This window comes from Heptranchias perlo, chromosome 6 (assembly GCF_035084215.1).
Source record: "Heptranchias perlo isolate sHepPer1 chromosome 6, sHepPer1.hap1, whole genome shotgun sequence".
Lineage (NCBI taxonomy): Eukaryota > Metazoa > Chordata > Chondrichthyes > Hexanchiformes > Hexanchidae > Heptranchias > Heptranchias perlo.
The window spans coordinates 63,707,490-63,724,654 of record NC_090330.1 but is presented as its reverse complement, the minus strand read 5'-3'; the positions used below and the strand labels follow the sequence as shown (position 1 = coordinate 63,724,654).

Sequence of the window (17,165 nt, the reverse complement as noted above, 5' to 3'; positions counted from 1 at the left end):
GACAAAAGAACCAGAGGTGACATGAGGAAAAACATTTTTACACAGCGAGTGGTTAGGATCTGGAATACACTGCCTGAGGGGGTGGTGGAGGCAGATTCAATCATGGCCTTCAAAAGGGAACTGGATAAGTACTTCAAAGGAAAAAAATTTGCACGGCTATGGGGAAAGGGCGGGGGAGTGGGACTAGCTGGATTGCTCTTGCATAGACCCGGCGCGGACTCAATAGGCCGAATGGCCTCCTTCCATGTTGTAACCTTTCTATGATTGTATAGAGATTAAGATCACTAAGGATGTGGAGTTACTCAGTGCAGAGGCTGGGGGAGGAAAGGAGGTAGGATATTTCGAGGAGAAAGCTGGGATGGGATTTGGGAGCGGTAGCGAACAAGGATTTTAAAGGAGAGGCAGAAGAGGGAGAACAACGTGAGCTGCTCGAAGGAGGAGAAGGTGCCATAGGAGTAGGGGGAGAGACAGGTGGCAGATGCAATTTAATGTGGATGTGTGAGGTAATACATTTTGGGAGATAAAACAAGGAATGGGAGTATACACTTAATGGAAAGACACTGAATGGTGTGGATGAACAGAGAACCGTTGGTTCAAATATATAATTCCCTGTAAGTATGAATGGCTGGCAGATAAAGTCAGGTGGATAGAATATTTTTTTTAAAAATTCATTCTTGGGATGTGGGCATTGCTGGCAAAGCCAGCATTTATTGCCTATCCCTTGTTGCCCTTGAGAAGATGCTGGTGAGAGGCCTTGAACTGCTGCAGTCCATGTCGTGAAGGTCCTCCCACAATGACGATGGGAGGGAGTGCCTGGATTTTGACCCAGTGACAATGAAGGAACAGCGATATATTTCCAAGTAAGGATGGTGTGTGACTTGGGGGAGAACCTGGAGTGTTCCCATGCATCTGCTGCCCTTGTCCTTCTAGGCGGTGAAGGTGGTGGGTTTGGGAGGAGCTGCCGAAGAAGCCTTGGCGAGTTGCTGCAGTGCATCCTATAGGGAGTGCACATTGCAGTCACGGTGCGCTAGTGGTGGAGGGGTTGGATGTTTTAGGTGGTGGATGGGCTGCTGGTCAAGCAGACTGCTGTGTCCTGGATGATGTTGAGCTGCTTAATTGTTGTTGCAGCTGCACCTATCCAGGCAAGTGGAGTGTGTTCCATCACACTCCTGACTTGTGCCTTGAAGGTGATGGAAAAGCTTTGGGGAGTCACGAGGTGAGTCACTTCCCATGCAATACCAAGCCTCTGACCTGGACTAGTAGCCACAACATTTATGTGGCTGGTCGAGTTGAGTTTCTGATCAACCCCTATGATGTTGATGGTGGATGATACAGCGATGGTGATGCCTTTGAATGTCAAGGGAAGGTAGTTGGACTCTCTCTTGTTGGAGATGGTCATTGCCTGGTGCTTGTGTGGTGTGAATGTTACTTGCCATTTATCAGCCCAAGCCTGGATGTTGTCCAGGTCTTGCTGCACATGGGCACAGACTACTTCATTACCTGAGAAATTGTGAATGGAGCTGAACACTGCAATCACCAGCGAATAGCCCCTCTTCTTACCTTATTATGGAGGGAAGGTCATTGATGAAACAGCTGAAGATAGTTGGGCCTGGGACACTACCCTGAAAAACTCCTGCAGCGATGTCCAGGGGCTGAGATGATTTGCCTCCAACAACCACAACCATCTTTGTGCTAGGTATGCCTCTAGCCACTGGAGAGTTTTCCCCTGATCCCCATTGACTTCAGTTTTACTTGGGCTCTTTTGTGCCACACTCGGCCAAATGTTGCCTTGATGTCAAGGGCAGTCACTCTCCTTACCTCAAGAATTCATCTCTTTTGTCCATGTTTGGACCAAGGTTGTAATGAGGTCTCTAGCTGAGTGGTCCTAGCAGAACCCAAACTATGCATCGGTGAACAGGTTATTGCTGAGTAAGTGCTGCTTGATAGCACCGTTGCTGACTTCTTCCATCACTTTGCTGATGATTGAGAGTAGGCTGATAGAGCTGTAATTGGCTGGGCTGGGTTTGTCCTGCTTTTTGTGGACAGGGCATACCTGGGCAATTTTCTACATTGCCCGGTAGATGCCAGTTTTGTAGCTGTACTCGAAGGGCTCGGCTAGAGATGTGGCTAGTTCTGGAGCACAGGTGTTCAGCACTAGAGCCGGGATGTTGACGGGACCCACAGCTTTTGCTGTGTCCAATGCACTCAGTCGTTTCTTGATATTATGTGGAATGAATCAAATTGGCTGGAGATTGGCGTCTATGATGGGGACCTCTGGAGGAGGCCGAGAAGGATCATCCACTTAGCACTTCTGGTTGAAGATGGTTGCAAACTCTCCAGCCTTGTCTTTTGCACTCACGTGCTGGGCTCCAGCATCATTGAGGATGGGGATGTTCATGAAGCCTCCTCCTCCCATTAGTTGTTTAATTGTCAACCACCATTCGTGGCTGGATGTAGCAGGACTGCAGAACTTTGACCTGATCTGTTCATTGTGGGATTGCTTAGCTCTGTCTATGGCATGCTGCTTTTGCTGTAAAGCATGCATGTAGTCCTGTATTGTAGCTTCATCAGGTTGGCACCTCATTTTCAGGTACGCCTGGTGCTGCTCCTGGCATGACCACCTACACTCCTCATTTGAACCAGGGTTGGTCATCTGGCTTGATGATGGTGGATAGTGAGGGATATGCCAGGCCATGAGGTTACAGATTGTGGTGGAATACAATTCTGCTGCTGCTGATGGTCCACAACGCCTCATGGATGCCCAGTTTTGAGCTACTAGATCTGTTCTTAATCTGTCCCACTTAGCATGGTGGTAGTGCCACACGACATGATGGAGGGTGTCCTCGGTTTGAAGACTGGACTTGGTCTCCATGACACCTGTGCTATGGTCACTCCTACCAATACTGTCATGGACAGATGCATCTGTAACATGTAGATTGGTGAGGACGAGGTTGAGTATGTTATTCCCTCGTGTTGGTGTTCTCACCTCCTGCCACAAGCCCAGTCTGACAACTATGTCCTTCAGGACTCAGCTAGCTCGGTCAGTGGTGGTACTACCGGGCCACTCTTGATAATGGACATTGAAGACCCCACCCAGAGCATATTCTGTGCTCCCGCCGCCCTCAGTGCTTCCTCCAAATGGTGTTCAATATGGAGGAGTATTGATTCATCAGCTGATGGAGGGCGGTAGGTGGTATTTGGCAGGAGGTTTCCTTGCCCATGTTTGACCTGAAGCCACGAGACTTCATGGGATCTGGAGTCAATGTTGAGGACACTCAGGGCCACTCCCACCTGACCGTATACCAATGTACCCCCACCTCCCGTGGGTCTGTCCTGCCAGTGGGACAGGACATACCCAGGGATGGTGATGGAGGAGTCTGGGACGTTGGCTAATAGCTATAATTCTGAGACTAAGACTGTCAGGCTGGTGCTTGACTAGTTTGTGGGTCAGCTCTCCCAACTTTGGCACCAGACCCCAGATGTTAGTGTGGAGGACTTTGCAGGATTGACTGGGCTGAGTGTGCCTTTGTTGAGTGGTCTGACCAGTTTTATTATTTTTTTGTAGCGATTTGATACAACTTAGTGGCTTTTCAGAGTTTAAGACCACGTTGGTCATATAGAATCACATATAGGCCAGACAGGGTAAGGACAACAGGTTTCATTCTTTAAAGCTGGGTTTTTATGATATGGTTATTGTTACTGGCACCAGCTTTATATTCCAGATCTTATTTTTATTTAAACTGATTGTGGTGGAATATAATTCTGCTGCTGCTGATGGTCTACAGCGTCTCATGGATGCACCTCACAAACTGCCAGGGTGGGATTTGAATTCACGTTCTCTGGATTACTGGTCAGGTAATATAACTACTACGCCACCTCACGTTTTATAAGTAGGAGCATGGAATATAAGAGTAAGAAGTGATGATGAATTTGTATAAAACATTGGTTAGGCCACAGTTGGACTACTATGCAGTTTTGGGTGCTCTATTATAGAAAAAACATTAAAACCATAGAGAGTGTACAGCCAGGGGTTCACCAAGATGATGCTAAAAATGGGAATCTGTAGCTTTGAGGACAGACATCAGATACTGGGATCATTTCGTTGAAGCAGAGAAGGCTAAGAGGAGATATAGTAGAAGCTTTTAAAATTATGAAGGATTTGGCAATGAGTAGAGAATGACTATTTTCTCTGGTTGGTGAGTCCGTGATGAGGGTCATTAATTTTAAATTGTGAGGAGAAAGGTTAGTAGAAATTTCTTTACACACAGAATTGTTGGAGCGTGGAATCTTTTGCCGCAACAAGTAGTTGAGACCACGGAATCTTTTAAGGGAAAATTGCATACATGACTGAGAAGAGCACGGTCTAGTGGGATTAGTTTTGGATTGCTTTAGCAAAGAGCTGGCAAAGACATGATGGGTTGAATGACCTACTTCTGTGCTATAAACTTCTACAGAAATTGATAGATATATAGTTTGTGTGCAAGGGATATTTGCTATCTATTATTAAAACCCTTGTAGGAATTGCTAGACAAAAAAGACCAAAGTCCATGTAGTTCATCATCTACCATCCTGGTAGTCGCATGATACAAATGCGTACACTTCCTGTCTTTTTTTATTCGTTCATGGGATGTGGGTGTCGCTGGCGAGGGCAGCATTTATTGACTTCCTGTTAAATTCTTGCCACACTTTTGGTGTCAATCTTTTCCCGTCATAATTTCCTAAGTCCATAGGGGTGAATTTCTGCGAAGGTTCTCCTGATTCTCCACCGTAACTTTGGCAGAAGACCCGCAGAAACTCCTGAGAAAACAGCATAAAATAAAGTTATGGCAGGGGAGCGGGAGAATCCCGATGGAAATTCTCTCTCTCCCTCCCCCCTACCCCCACCCCAGTTTAGAATGAGCTTTACTTTTTGTGTAATTGCAGTGTGACAAGTTTATAGTATGGCTGCTTGGTGGCTTAGTGCCAAATCTGATCATGCTCAAGTTTCCTCTCAGAAAAGTGTCTTGACCCTCCTCTTGCCAAATTACTTAATCTGCAGATAAGTTACTCTCCTTGATCCTGGTAGATAATTTTTTTTCATTTTATTTTAAATTTCTGTTAATTTCTCTAGTCCATGTACACTTGTAGTGGCTGAATTTCTTTGATAATTCCACTGGACTCTCATCAGCAGTCCTGCAGAACACCTCAGAAATAGGTCAGCATCCAGATATGATGGGTCCCAATCAAATCTGGGATTTTCAGTTTGGTCCTGTAAGCAGCACAGCCTTGACTCCACCCTTTTGAGGGGTACTCACTTGAATGGGGCGGGGCTAAGCTAGGGACTCTCCAAACTGCAAGTTCCTGTTTCTTCGGCTCATATTGGATCTGATATGTCTGGAAGCTGGCATGCCTACTAATCTTGGTCACCAGCCTCATCTCTACTCACCATCATTGCCAGCCATCCACTGACCAGACTCTCCCACACCCCCTCCCACTGGCCAGGATCATCAGCATCTCGCCCTACTGATCAGGATCACCAACATTCCCCCCTCCCCAATGACCAGTAGCAGCAGCAGCAACCTTCCCCTCCAACCAGAATCATCAGCTTCATTCTACTAAGGAAGAGATGAGAAGAAAGGTGGAGGCTGTAGCAGCAAGGGGAGGAGACAGGAACAGGGGAGAAGAACAAGGAGAAGATAAGGCACAGGAAAGTAGAAGAGATTAGGGAGCTGAGGAGTGACGAGAGGATGGGTCAGATGGCCAACCCTATATCCTCCTCATTGAACTATCTGCTTTAATCTTGTATCTACATCCCCTATACACTTTGTCCCATCCCTTCATAATTTTAAACACCCCTGTAAAATCACCCCTTAATCTCTTCTAACAAAAACTGCCCCAGTTTTTCAAGTCTTTCGGCATATTTGTATTCCTTATACCGAGCAGCACCACTACATTCTGACATCAGGTGGGAGGCTACTTTTAATATGCTAATTGGGGTCGTATACAATGTGAATGTTCAGTGCAAGTTTCGGGTACCAATGGGTTAAGTGTGTGCTGTGCATGCTCCACCCATTGGTACCAGGCATTAAGCAGCATAATGAATGGTCCTTAAAGGGGTCATTCACGAATACTCACCCTGGCACCACAAAAATCATGCCACCCACTACCGGCCGTCCCCACACTCCCCACTCCGTTAACCCCATTACGTCTGGCTCAAATCCGTAGAAAAGCCTCTGGGTTTTCCACCCACCATGATTGCCCATTAGCGCTGGTTCAGCGCTTGCAGATCACTGATCAAATAGAAATAAGGTTTGGCTCTCAAATTGGCTTGGGCTTCTAGAAGGCAAGGACAGTGGGTGCTGTTCAGTGTCGGCACAAAGTGAAAATCGCACCCACCGCCCATGTATATTGCCACAGGAGACTGCCTAGTATCAGAAAGTTATGGTTACAACTACACTGTAAGAAGAAGTGGGATTCGTGACACAGGAGCTAAGATTTGTGGACAAAGTGTTCATATGCAAAATTTTTAATATACTAGTCCATCTCCTGTGGCATTACAAACGGGGAGTCAAGACCAAGTGCAGTATTCAGGTCAAGCAGGGTTAGAGAATGGGGAAATGATTGGACCCCAACAGAGGAAAGAGAAGGGGGAGGAGACATGGAGAGAGGGAGGAAGAAGCTTGGAGAGATGGGGAGGGGCTGAGGAGGAAGAGCAGAAGAATCTGGAGGAAGGGGAGGGAAGAAATATGAGATGGGGGGGGGGGGTGCAAAGGCAGTGAAACTATCTTAGCAGAAGGGGTGAAGCCAACAGGGAATGGTGGTTTCAGTAGGCTCCCCTTTTTTATGTCAGTGGGGTGGATTTACATGTTTACTGCCTTCATGCCTCAATTTCTGAGTCAATAGAGGAGGGTTGTTATCATTTTCCTTTTTACAGGCTCATAAAACAATATTACTGTGGCAGGGGGAAGTCTGTTGCCTTTCATAACCGCAAGTGACAATCTGGGGTGATGATGAGGACTCAGTCCAATTGCTGAGATTGCAGTGAGTCAGGTCTGGCAGGATCAGAAAACAAGCAAGACAGGAATAAGATATAGGAGCATTAGGAAAGGGTGCACTGAAAATTCTTTCAGCAGTTGAGCATTTCGGGCTGTTACAGAGCACTTAGTAATTTTAAAGCATTGAATTGGCCCAACCCGGTAGGCGTACTTGGGCCTGAGGGGACTGTTGGAGGCTGACCTGCCCCATAGAAGCAAGAATACAGCTGTATTTTTAAAAAGCCATGAAAATTTCTTGGTACTGTCACAAATTGCCTTGTTATACCTGACTAAGGACTTCCAAGATCTTCCTCATATTTAAGTCACTGTGGAACTATTGAAATAACGCTGATGCACAACCATATAGTAGCATTGGGTATAGTAATGATAGATGAATTACTGAGCCATGATACAGCAGCCACAACAGCTAATTTCTGAGCTAACGTTACATGACCTTTTAACACAACCGAGCCCCATCATAGCTCCATCTTCAGACGTAACGAATACTGCAGGTAAATATTGACACTTTTACAATGGGTTTTGCCTTAGACAGAACCTGACAAAGAAGTTTTTAGTGGATTTTGAAATGGAATGTTGTGACTCATTCAGTGATTTTAATATATAAATAGATGCATAGATACATATACGAACAGTATGTGCACTTACACCAGATTATCCCATTTTCATAACTGTTTGTTTTTCCAAAATGAAAGTTGCCCCATCAACACTTTATTTGCACATACAGCTGTTGAATAACTAATTCATTTTCTAGTCTGTCCAACTTAAAATGAAATGTTTGTTTATTTTTAGTGTCGTTTTCGTAAAAAGATGAAGAACCCAAAGAAAGCTCAGATGCATTGGAAACCTGCAATTAATGGTAATTTTAGATTGAATGAAAATTTGACAAACAAGTTATATAATCAATTTCAGTGTTTAAAAAGCATTTTTGACATTTATTGATAACTGACATTTCTGTATTTTCTCCTTGTTTGCGAAGAGTCGACTGAGACAGAGCAAGAGATGGAATGGGACAACCACGTGCCCATACACAAATGTAAACAGGGTTTTTATTGCATGAAAAAGTAAGTTTTAAATTTGAAAAGATGTTCTGGGGGAAAAAAATTGGCAAAAGTATGCTATAAATTTCTGTTCACCTGATTACAATCAGACATCCCAGTGGAGCCATTTTATAATGGATTATTGGTGACTTCAATCAAACAACAATAAGTTTCAGTTAGTCCAAGTTATAATAGAGCTTTACAGTGCAGTTATGAATAACTATTGCTTTTACGGAACATCGTGAAGCAAAAGTAACAGTCATGTTGTGAAAGCAGTATGTAGGGCATCATAAAATTATTTTCCCTATGAGTGTAGTTTCCAAAAGGAATACTGTATTGACAAATGATCAAAAGAAAATGGATATTATGGGAGCCTGAATACTTTCAAACTAATCCAAATGTACAATGAATGGTATGTTTCAGGCCAGTCTAACTGAAAATCATTATCTTCCTCCCCATCCTCATCCTAAGCCATCCGTTGCTGTGATACATCTACAGGAAAGGAGGATGCAAACTAAGAATGGGTCCGTTTAAGTGCCTTTGCTTTAGGGAGACAGAGAAGGGTGTAGAAGCTATGGCTGTGTGCTGCTTCACTGTGACTGTGTAGATATGCACCCACTAACCTGGTGCCTGCACTGTCCCAATGATCCCACCATCTCTGATGGCCAGGGCAGAGTGCCTCTTTAACCACTCTATGGCCTGCTGCTTGTAGTGGCTGAGTTCTTCAATGTAGGCAATACCCTATCCAGTCCCCTGCATCTTGTAGACATTGTGCACAAGTTTGACTACTACAAGTGAAATCAGGTGAAGGCTAGCAATTCGGGGATGAACTTCTTTCAGCACTGATCTGCAGTTCTGGGGGTGAAAAGGCTGCCACCTCCCTCCACAAGACATGAGACATGCTTTTTTGGATTTCTTCCCATGGGCACCCAGCAACCTTTTTCTCCTTTGCTGAATCTCATCCAGGAGGCTTTGGAGGCTGGTGTCATTAAAATTATGCGTTCTTCTTTTCTTCGTCCATACAATGTCCTTCTCGCATCTTTGGCTGCCTCTGCCAGATCCTCCAGTGGAAGATATTTCTTAAAAGTGGTACAAATTCCACATGCGAGCTGTCCAGTCCAGCTACATGTAAACATATAAAAAGTAAACGGGAAATCAAAGGAAGGATACGACCGATTAGAGACAAAACAGATGACAATCTTGTGGAGGCAGAGGGCATGGCTGAGGTACTAAATGAATACTTCACATCGGTCTTACTAGAGAAGAGGATGCTGTCATTGTAGTAGTAAAGGAGGAGGAAGTAGCGATATTGGATAGGATAAAAATAGATAAAGAGGAGGTACTTAAAAGATTGGCAGTACTTAAAGTAGAAAAGTCACCTGGTCCAGATGGGATGCATCCTAGGTTACTGAGGGAAGTAAGGGTGGAAATTGCGGCGGCTCTGCCCATAATCTTATCCTCCTTAGATATGGGGACGATACCAGAGGACTGGAGGATTGCAAATGAAACGTCCCTGTTCAAAAAAGGGAAGAAGGATAAACTCGGCAATTACAGGCCAGTCAGCCTAACTGGTGGGGAAACTTTGAGACAATAATCTGGGACAAAATTAATTGGCACTTGGAAAAGTATGGGCTAATAAATGAAAATCAGCACGGATTTGTTAAAGGAAAATTGTTTTTGACTAACTAGATTGAGTTCTTTGATGAAGCAACGGAGAGGATTGATGAGGATAGTGTGGTTGATGTTGGGTCTATGGACTTTCAAAAGGCATTTGATAAAGTACCACATAATAGACTTCAATTTTGCTAACAAGTCTGAGATTAAAGGGACAGTGGCAGCGTGGATACAAAATTGGCTAAGGGACAGAAAGCAGAGAGTAGTGGTAAAGGGTTGTTTTTTAGACTGGAGGGAAGTATACAGTGGTGTTCCCCAGGCGTCGGCATTAGGACTACTGCCCTTTTTTGATATATATTAATGACCTGGACTTGGGTATAGAGGATACAATTTCAAAGTTTGCAGATGATACGAAGCTCGGAAATGTAGTAAACAATGTGGAGGATAATAACAGACTTCAGGATGACATAGACCAGTGAAATGGGCAGAAAAATGGCAGGTGAAATTTAATGCAGATAAGTGTGAAGTAATACATTTTAGTAGGAAGAGTGAAGAGAGGCAATATAAACTAAGTGATACAATTTTAACGGGAGTGCAGGAACAGAGAGAGCTGGGGGTGTATGTACACAAGTTGAGAAGGCTGTTAAAAAGCATATGGAATCCTTGGCTTTATAAACAGAGGCAATGGAGTACAAAAGCGAGGAAGTTATGCTTTATAAAACACTGGGTTAGGCTGCAGCTGGAATATTGTGTACAGTTCTGGGCACCACACTTTAGGAAGGATGTCAAGGCCTTAGAGAGGATGCAGAAGAGATTTACTAGAATGGTACCAGGGAAGGGGGACTTCAGTTATGTGGAGAGACTGAAGAAGCTGGGGTTGTTCTCCTTGGAACAGAGAAGGTTAAGATTTGAGAGAAATGTTGAATCATGAACAGTTTTGATAGAGTAAATAAGGAAAAACAGTTTCCAGTGGCAGAATGGTCAGTAACCACAGGACACAGATTTAAGGTGATTAGCAAAAGAGTCAGAGGCGACATGAAACATTTTTTTACGCAGCGAGTTGTAATGATCTGGAATGCACTGCCTGAAAGAGTGGTGGAAGCAGATTCAATAGTAACTTTCAAAAGGGAATTGGATAAATACTTAAAGGGAAAAAAATTACAGAGCTATGGGGAAAGAGCAAGGAAATGGGGTTAATTGGATAGCTCTTTCAAAGATCCGGCAGAGGCACGATGAGCCGAATTGCCGCCTTCTGTGCCGTACCTATTATCATATCTGACAGTGAACTCACTGAGCCAAATACGTTCCTACTGCTCCCCCTGCTGGCTGCTGCAATTATCAGCCCGACGTGACTTTTTAAAGGTCACTCTATAATTTCCAAGCCCATCCAGCATAGCACTCCTATTTTACATACATTGGGCTACAGAACAGCTAATGGATATTTAAAGGAACTGATCCTGTACATTATGGTGGGGTCATCACTGCAGAGGATTAATAGGTACATGTCCCAGCTCAGTGGTGCAAAACTGGTGCAACTGGATAAGTCACTGAGCAGCCCACCCTAGGCTGTTTAAAGTCAGAGAGAAAATAACCAAGGCTCTAGCCACAAATTTTCAACCCCCCTGAAATATGCAAAATGTGCACAGGAGAGTAGTTAATGCAATACCTTTGATCAAGAAGGGAGAGAAAGAGAATATGGCTACCCATAAATCAGTTAGTTTAACATCAGATGTGGGCAAACTCTGGCTCTGAAATTCCTGGGGTGAAGGAAGGTGTGATAATTTTTCTGCAAGTGGCTGGAATTTGGGAACAGTCAAGTTGCTGCCCTATTCATGTTACATCACAAATTCCATTGGAAATGAGGATGTGAGAAAGAAATGCCCACTTTATAAATGGTCCATGTCATGAATTTAGGACAAGATAATGTCACCAATCTAAATTCCATCATATCCACCCCTCTAAAAGGAGTCTGTATAAAGTAGGCATTTTTGCCAGGACCAGTTGGTGAAGACAAGAATTGTCTTAAAGGGAGTTTGGTTGAAGCATTTTGAAGGAAACAGTTTCTTTTTTACAATAACTTCTTTTTGAAGTTGTTTTCTCATGTTGACCTGAAGCTGTCAAATCCTTGTGGAGAGGATAATCTCACTTGGGAGTTTCAAATGACATTTCTGAAAAATGCAACATGGGGGTTCCCAATGGGAATACCATTATGCATTATTTATCTCTTGGAGGTGGAAAAGAAAAAGGCTGCACAGGAAGCCTTTCTAATTAGGTAGAACCAAAGGGCTAGAGCCTCCCAGCAGTACCCAGCCAACACGCTATATAGACCTAGGTGTTCCTTCTCAAACATTTCTTTTGTGTTGTGTCTCTGGAGATTGAGATTCAACTAGACGCCCTGGAAGATCTTTGTTCATTGCTGCAGCCAGAACACCAGACCAGTTCGAGCAAGCCTCTTGCTTACAGTTGCAGAGAAGGTCACAACATTGACAGGCTCATTCCACGGAGCAACTGGAGGCTTCGGCCATAAAAATGATTTTTCTGTGCATAATTGCATCAGGCCGTCACTAATACCCTGTTTGCCAGGATTACCCAATTTAACAAGTTTGACCTCAGGCAAACAAATGAACATGCTATATACTTCTTTAAAATTGTTGGATTGTCTAGACTACTTGGGGCAATTGACTGCATTTATGTTGCAATGCATGCATTGACTTATCAACCCCCAACATTACGTCAACAGAAACTGATTCATTCCCTGAACGTACTATTATTGTGCAATTAGAGGGACCAATTCATGCATGTGAATGCAAAATATGCTTGGGAGCTTTATGATGCTTTTATCTTCCATGTGTCTAGTGTTGTTGCTCTTCTTCAAAATCAGGACAGCTTCTTGGAGACAAAGGTTATCTGCTCTTCCCATGGCTTATAACACCATTGCAATGGACCAGTACTGCTGCAGCAGACCACTACAACTACAGTGTTGCTTTCCTGAGGGAAAACTGTCTTATTGATGCATTCTCCAACTATCCCATTGGAACTGGGAATAAGATACAGGTGGCAAAAATCTACCAGAACAGGTCAAATCACTGCCATCCCTCTAAACCCTCCAAGATGTTGCTCTGGAGATATCAGAATTCACTGCATCAGTCTCTCTATATGGTCTTCCAAGGACTGAAAGCTAGTAGTCAATGCTTCCAGCGTTGGAAGCACTGATTGGCCTGGAGACCTCACTATTAGGAAGGATAAATGCAGATGTTTATTCGAGCTGCCACTTGCACTACGATGCACTGCACTGAAGAAAATCCCTCTTTAAAGGTATGTTGTTCTGAGGAGTCCTGTCATGAAAAGAAGTATGCTAGCAAAACACCAGACTCGTGGAAGCACTATGCAGTATCTCAGTTGGCTGTGATAGAAGTGAAATCCAATGTCATTCTCTACAGTACCATTGAAGACGTGAATTTTTAAAAATTCATTCATGGGATGTGGGCGTCGCTGGCAAGGCCAGCATTTATTGCCCATCCCTAATTGCCCTTGAGAAGGTGGTGGTGAGCCGCCTTCTTGAACCGCTGCAGTCTGAGATTAAGGTTCTCCCACAGTGCTGTTAGGGAGGGAGTTCCAGGATTTTGACCCAGCGACGATGGAGGAACGGCGATATATTTCCAAGTTGGGATGGTGTGTGACTTGGAGGAGAACATGCAGGTGGTGTTGTTCCCATGTGCCTGCTGCCCTTGTCCTTCTAGGTGGTAGAGGTCGTGGGTTTGGGAGGGATTGTCGAAGAAGCCTTGGTGAGTTGCTGCAGTGCATCCTGTGGATGGTACACGCTGCAGCCACTGTGCGCCGGTGGTGAAGGGCGTGAATGTTTCTGGTGGTGGATGGGGTGCCAATTAAGTGGGCTGCTTTGTCCTGGATGGTGTCAAACTTCGAGTGTTGTTGGAGCTGTACTCATCCAGGCAAGTGGAGAGTATTCCATCACACTCCTGACTTGTGCCTTGTAGATGGTGGAAAGGCTTTGGGGAGTCAGGTGGTGAGTCACTTGCCGCAGAATACCCAGCCTCTGTCCTCTTGTAGCCACAGTATTCGTATAAAGGTTAAGTGGAGGATTCCTTGCAAGAGACAAACTGAAGCACTGACAAAGATGCACGTGTACTATGAAACCCCATAATGCAATGACTGAACAATGTGAGGACAGGGAGTGAAGCCTTGTCTCTCAGGGTCTCACTACTCGCCTTCAAACAGCCACCCAACCTCAAACAGACCATCGTTCGCAGCAAATTACCCAGCTTTCAGGAGAACAGCGTCCACGACACCACACAACCCTGCCACGGCAACCTCTGCAAAACATGCCAGATCATCGACACGGACACCACTATCACACGAGAGGACACCACCCACCAGGTACATGGTTCATTCCCCTGTGACTCGGCCAACGTTGTCTACCTCATACGTTGCAGGAAAGGATGCCCCGGAGCATGGTACATTGGCGAGACCATGCAGACACTGTGACAACGGATGAACGGACACCGCGCAACAATTGCCAGACAGGAGGGTTCCCTCCCAGTCGGGGAACACTTTAGCAGTCAAGGACATTCAGCCACCGATCTTCAGGTCAGCGTTCTCCAAGGCGGCCTTCGAGACACACGACAACGCAAAATCGTCGAGCAGAAGTTGATAGCCAAGTTCCGCACCCATAAGGACGGCCTCAACCGGGATCTTGGGTTCATGTCACGCTACATGTAACCCCACCAGCAAAAACGGGGGGAAAAAAGTTATGTGTTTTAATATTCTCTCTCTCTCTGTCTATCTCTCTCTCTCTCTCTCTCTCTCTCTCGCTGCCATTTGAGTCTCTTTCTTTCTGTCTGTGTAATTGACACAATGTATATCCAGTGTACTGGGACGTGCTGTTCTCCGTGACTGGCCTGTTTGAACAACAACGACACCTTTTGATTGGTGTAATGCTGTCCCAGCTTAATATAAGATATGCGATTTGAGAACCTTCCACTCATTCACCTGATGAAGGGGATAATCTCCGAAAGCTTGTGATTTTAAAATAAAATTGTTGGACTATAACCTGGTGTTGTAAGATTCCTTACATTTGTCCACCCCAGTCCGTCACCAGCATCTCCACAATAATTAGTGATTAGGGAAAGACTATTTTCTCTGGTTATTGGGTTAGTGACAAGAGGTCATCAATTTAAAATTGTCGTCAAGAGGCTGAGGATAGAGGTTAGGAGAAATCTCTTCATGCGGAGAGTTGTTGGAACATGGAATGGTTTGCCCTGGTGAGTGCCAGAGACCATTGTATCTTTTAAGTGAAAATCTGATTTTTGAAAAAATTGAAGTAGAGGATGATACATTGCTATGGGGAAAGAGTAGGACAATGGGTTAATTTTGGAATTATCTAGCAAAGAACTGGCAGACATGTTCGACCGAATGGCTGCCTTTTGTGCTATAAACTTCTGTAGTTCTGTAGAGGCACATCCAGTCCCAGAGCTTGTCCGGATTTTGCAATAAGCATCCAAAGGCGGTGTTTACTTCAAATCTTGAGCTAGATTAGCCGTGAAGGGTTAAGCTAGTGTAAATCTTCTGTTTTAGGGCTTATATTTAAAGGAAAGTAAGTTGCACCTTTATTATTTTCATGAACCAGTATGTGTAGGGAAATATATATTCTCAATATGAAACTGTATAATTCGTTCACATCTTTTACCCAAATAAACCATTTGGTTCTAAGCCTGTGGCTTTTCTTGACCGTGTTTTATTCTGTCCACCTTCTGAAAGGAAACATGCATTATTGCTTGTTACTGGTATATGGAATAAGGGTTCTCTGTTATGATCCCTGGGTCATGTGATCATTTAACTAGATATTGGGCAGGGAAAAGTACACTCCGGATTGTTGTGAATGTAAGATCCACTTACAGAAGTGACTGCTGACAGTGAACCCATGAAAATATCTAGTGTAAAAATCAAAAACTGTGATAGTTATGGCAGCTTTGGTTGGGATAATAAATAACATTCATTGGCCAAATGTTGATTTAAATGTTTAAAATTTAAGGTATACTGAACAATGATAGTTCAAAATATCTGAATGATTTAGACAAGGAATTTGATATAGTACATTTAGCTTTAGAGGAAAAGGCAGAAAAGCGCGATTTCATTTAAGAGTGAACATTTTAACTAAAAGAGCGAGATCTTCACCTAAAGTTACAGCAGCACAAACAGGAAGGAGAGCAACAACTACAATATGAACAGAAAGCACACCAATGCAAATAGTAAGAAAGAATGACAATAATGTACATGGGAAGAATAGCAATGTGAATGGGGAAAGAGAGGGAACAACACAAATTTGAGGCAAATGAGGAGGAAGAATATAGTCACGCTCTTGAACTGGCAGAGAAATTCATATGAACATGAAGTCCGGTAAGTGACAATACAGAACACCCAGCCGGGTGTTAAATCTAATTTAATTCCAAACTTTAAAGATGATGATATTGATCATTTTATTCTGGTTTTTAGTATTTGACCATAAATGGAACAAAGCTGTACGGATAAGTATTCTTGTACCGTCATATACATGGAGGGTGATTTTAACCCGCACCACCTGACGGAAAACAGGCAGGTGACCAGTTAAAATCCCCCAGGTTACTTACCTGCCAGAAAGCTGCCAGGATCCTGTGATTCAGGATTATAACCTGCTCTACCGAGCAGTGGGAAGAACACCCACTAAAGCCGATAGAGTCTTTCTTTACATACCCATGTCGGGACTTCGTGACCTCATCGGGAACCAACTGCAATTTTAACTGAGGCCTGAGCAGAGAAGGCACTGTGGCTGGTGAAAGCCAGTCAGGATCTGCTGAGAAGAAAAGTGACCAAAATTTTTGTTTCCTTTGTGGGGCCAAGAGGAACATGAATGCTCTTAAATACAGCGGGATCGGGGCAAAGGAGTCTTTAAAATGAACATTCAACCTTACCATCCTTTCCTGCTGTCCACCATTTTAACTGCTTGCTGCAGTTAAGCAGCTGGGGCCAGAAGCAGGAAGAAACGTCATAAATCTATGTAAAGTAGGTTCCCATTACTTCACTGGGACCTCGATTGGATTTCAACTCTGGTCTAAGCAGGGACACTGCTGCTGCTTTCCTGTCAGGTGAAGGCAGGTCGGCAGCTGTCTGGAGGCTGAAGATGCCCTCCAAGGGCTATCTTTTTTTTATTCGTTCATGGGATGTGGGTGTCGTTGGCGAGGCCAGCATTTATTGCCCATCCCTAATTGCCCTTGAGAAAGTGGTGGTGAGCCGCTGCCTTAAACCGCTGCAATGCGTGTGGTGAAGGTTCTCCCACAGTGATGTTAGGAAGGGAGTTCCAGGATTTTGACCCAGCAACGATGAAGGAACGCCGATATATTTCCAAGTCGGGATGGCGCGTGACTTGGAGGGAAACATGCAGGTGGTGGTGTTCCCATGTGCCTGCTGCTCTTGTCCTTCTAGGTGG

The 17,165-nt window shown here is 44.3% G+C and overlaps 1 protein-coding gene across 2 annotated transcripts in view; it reads left to right on the top strand.

The window, feature by feature from the left end:
- Nucleotides 1-15,236, top strand: part of LOC137322545 (uncharacterized) — a 46,012-nt gene extending 30,776 nt beyond the window's left edge. Inside the window, exons 2-4 of one of the 2 annotated variants that reach the window (XM_067985471.1) lie at nucleotides 7,824-7,890; nucleotides 8,011-8,095; nucleotides 12,567-15,236. In XM_067985471.1, coding sequence (XP_067841572.1) covers nucleotides 7,824-7,890; nucleotides 8,011-8,095; nucleotides 12,567-12,696 — 282 coding nt within the window. In that variant the 3' untranslated portion in view covers nucleotides 12,697-15,236. The remainder of the gene's footprint in view (nucleotides 1-7,823; nucleotides 7,891-8,010; nucleotides 8,096-12,566) is intronic. The other variant, XM_067985472.1, reaches the window with a different exon arrangement.
- The last annotated feature ends 1,929 nt before the right edge of the window (nucleotides 15,237-17,165 follow it).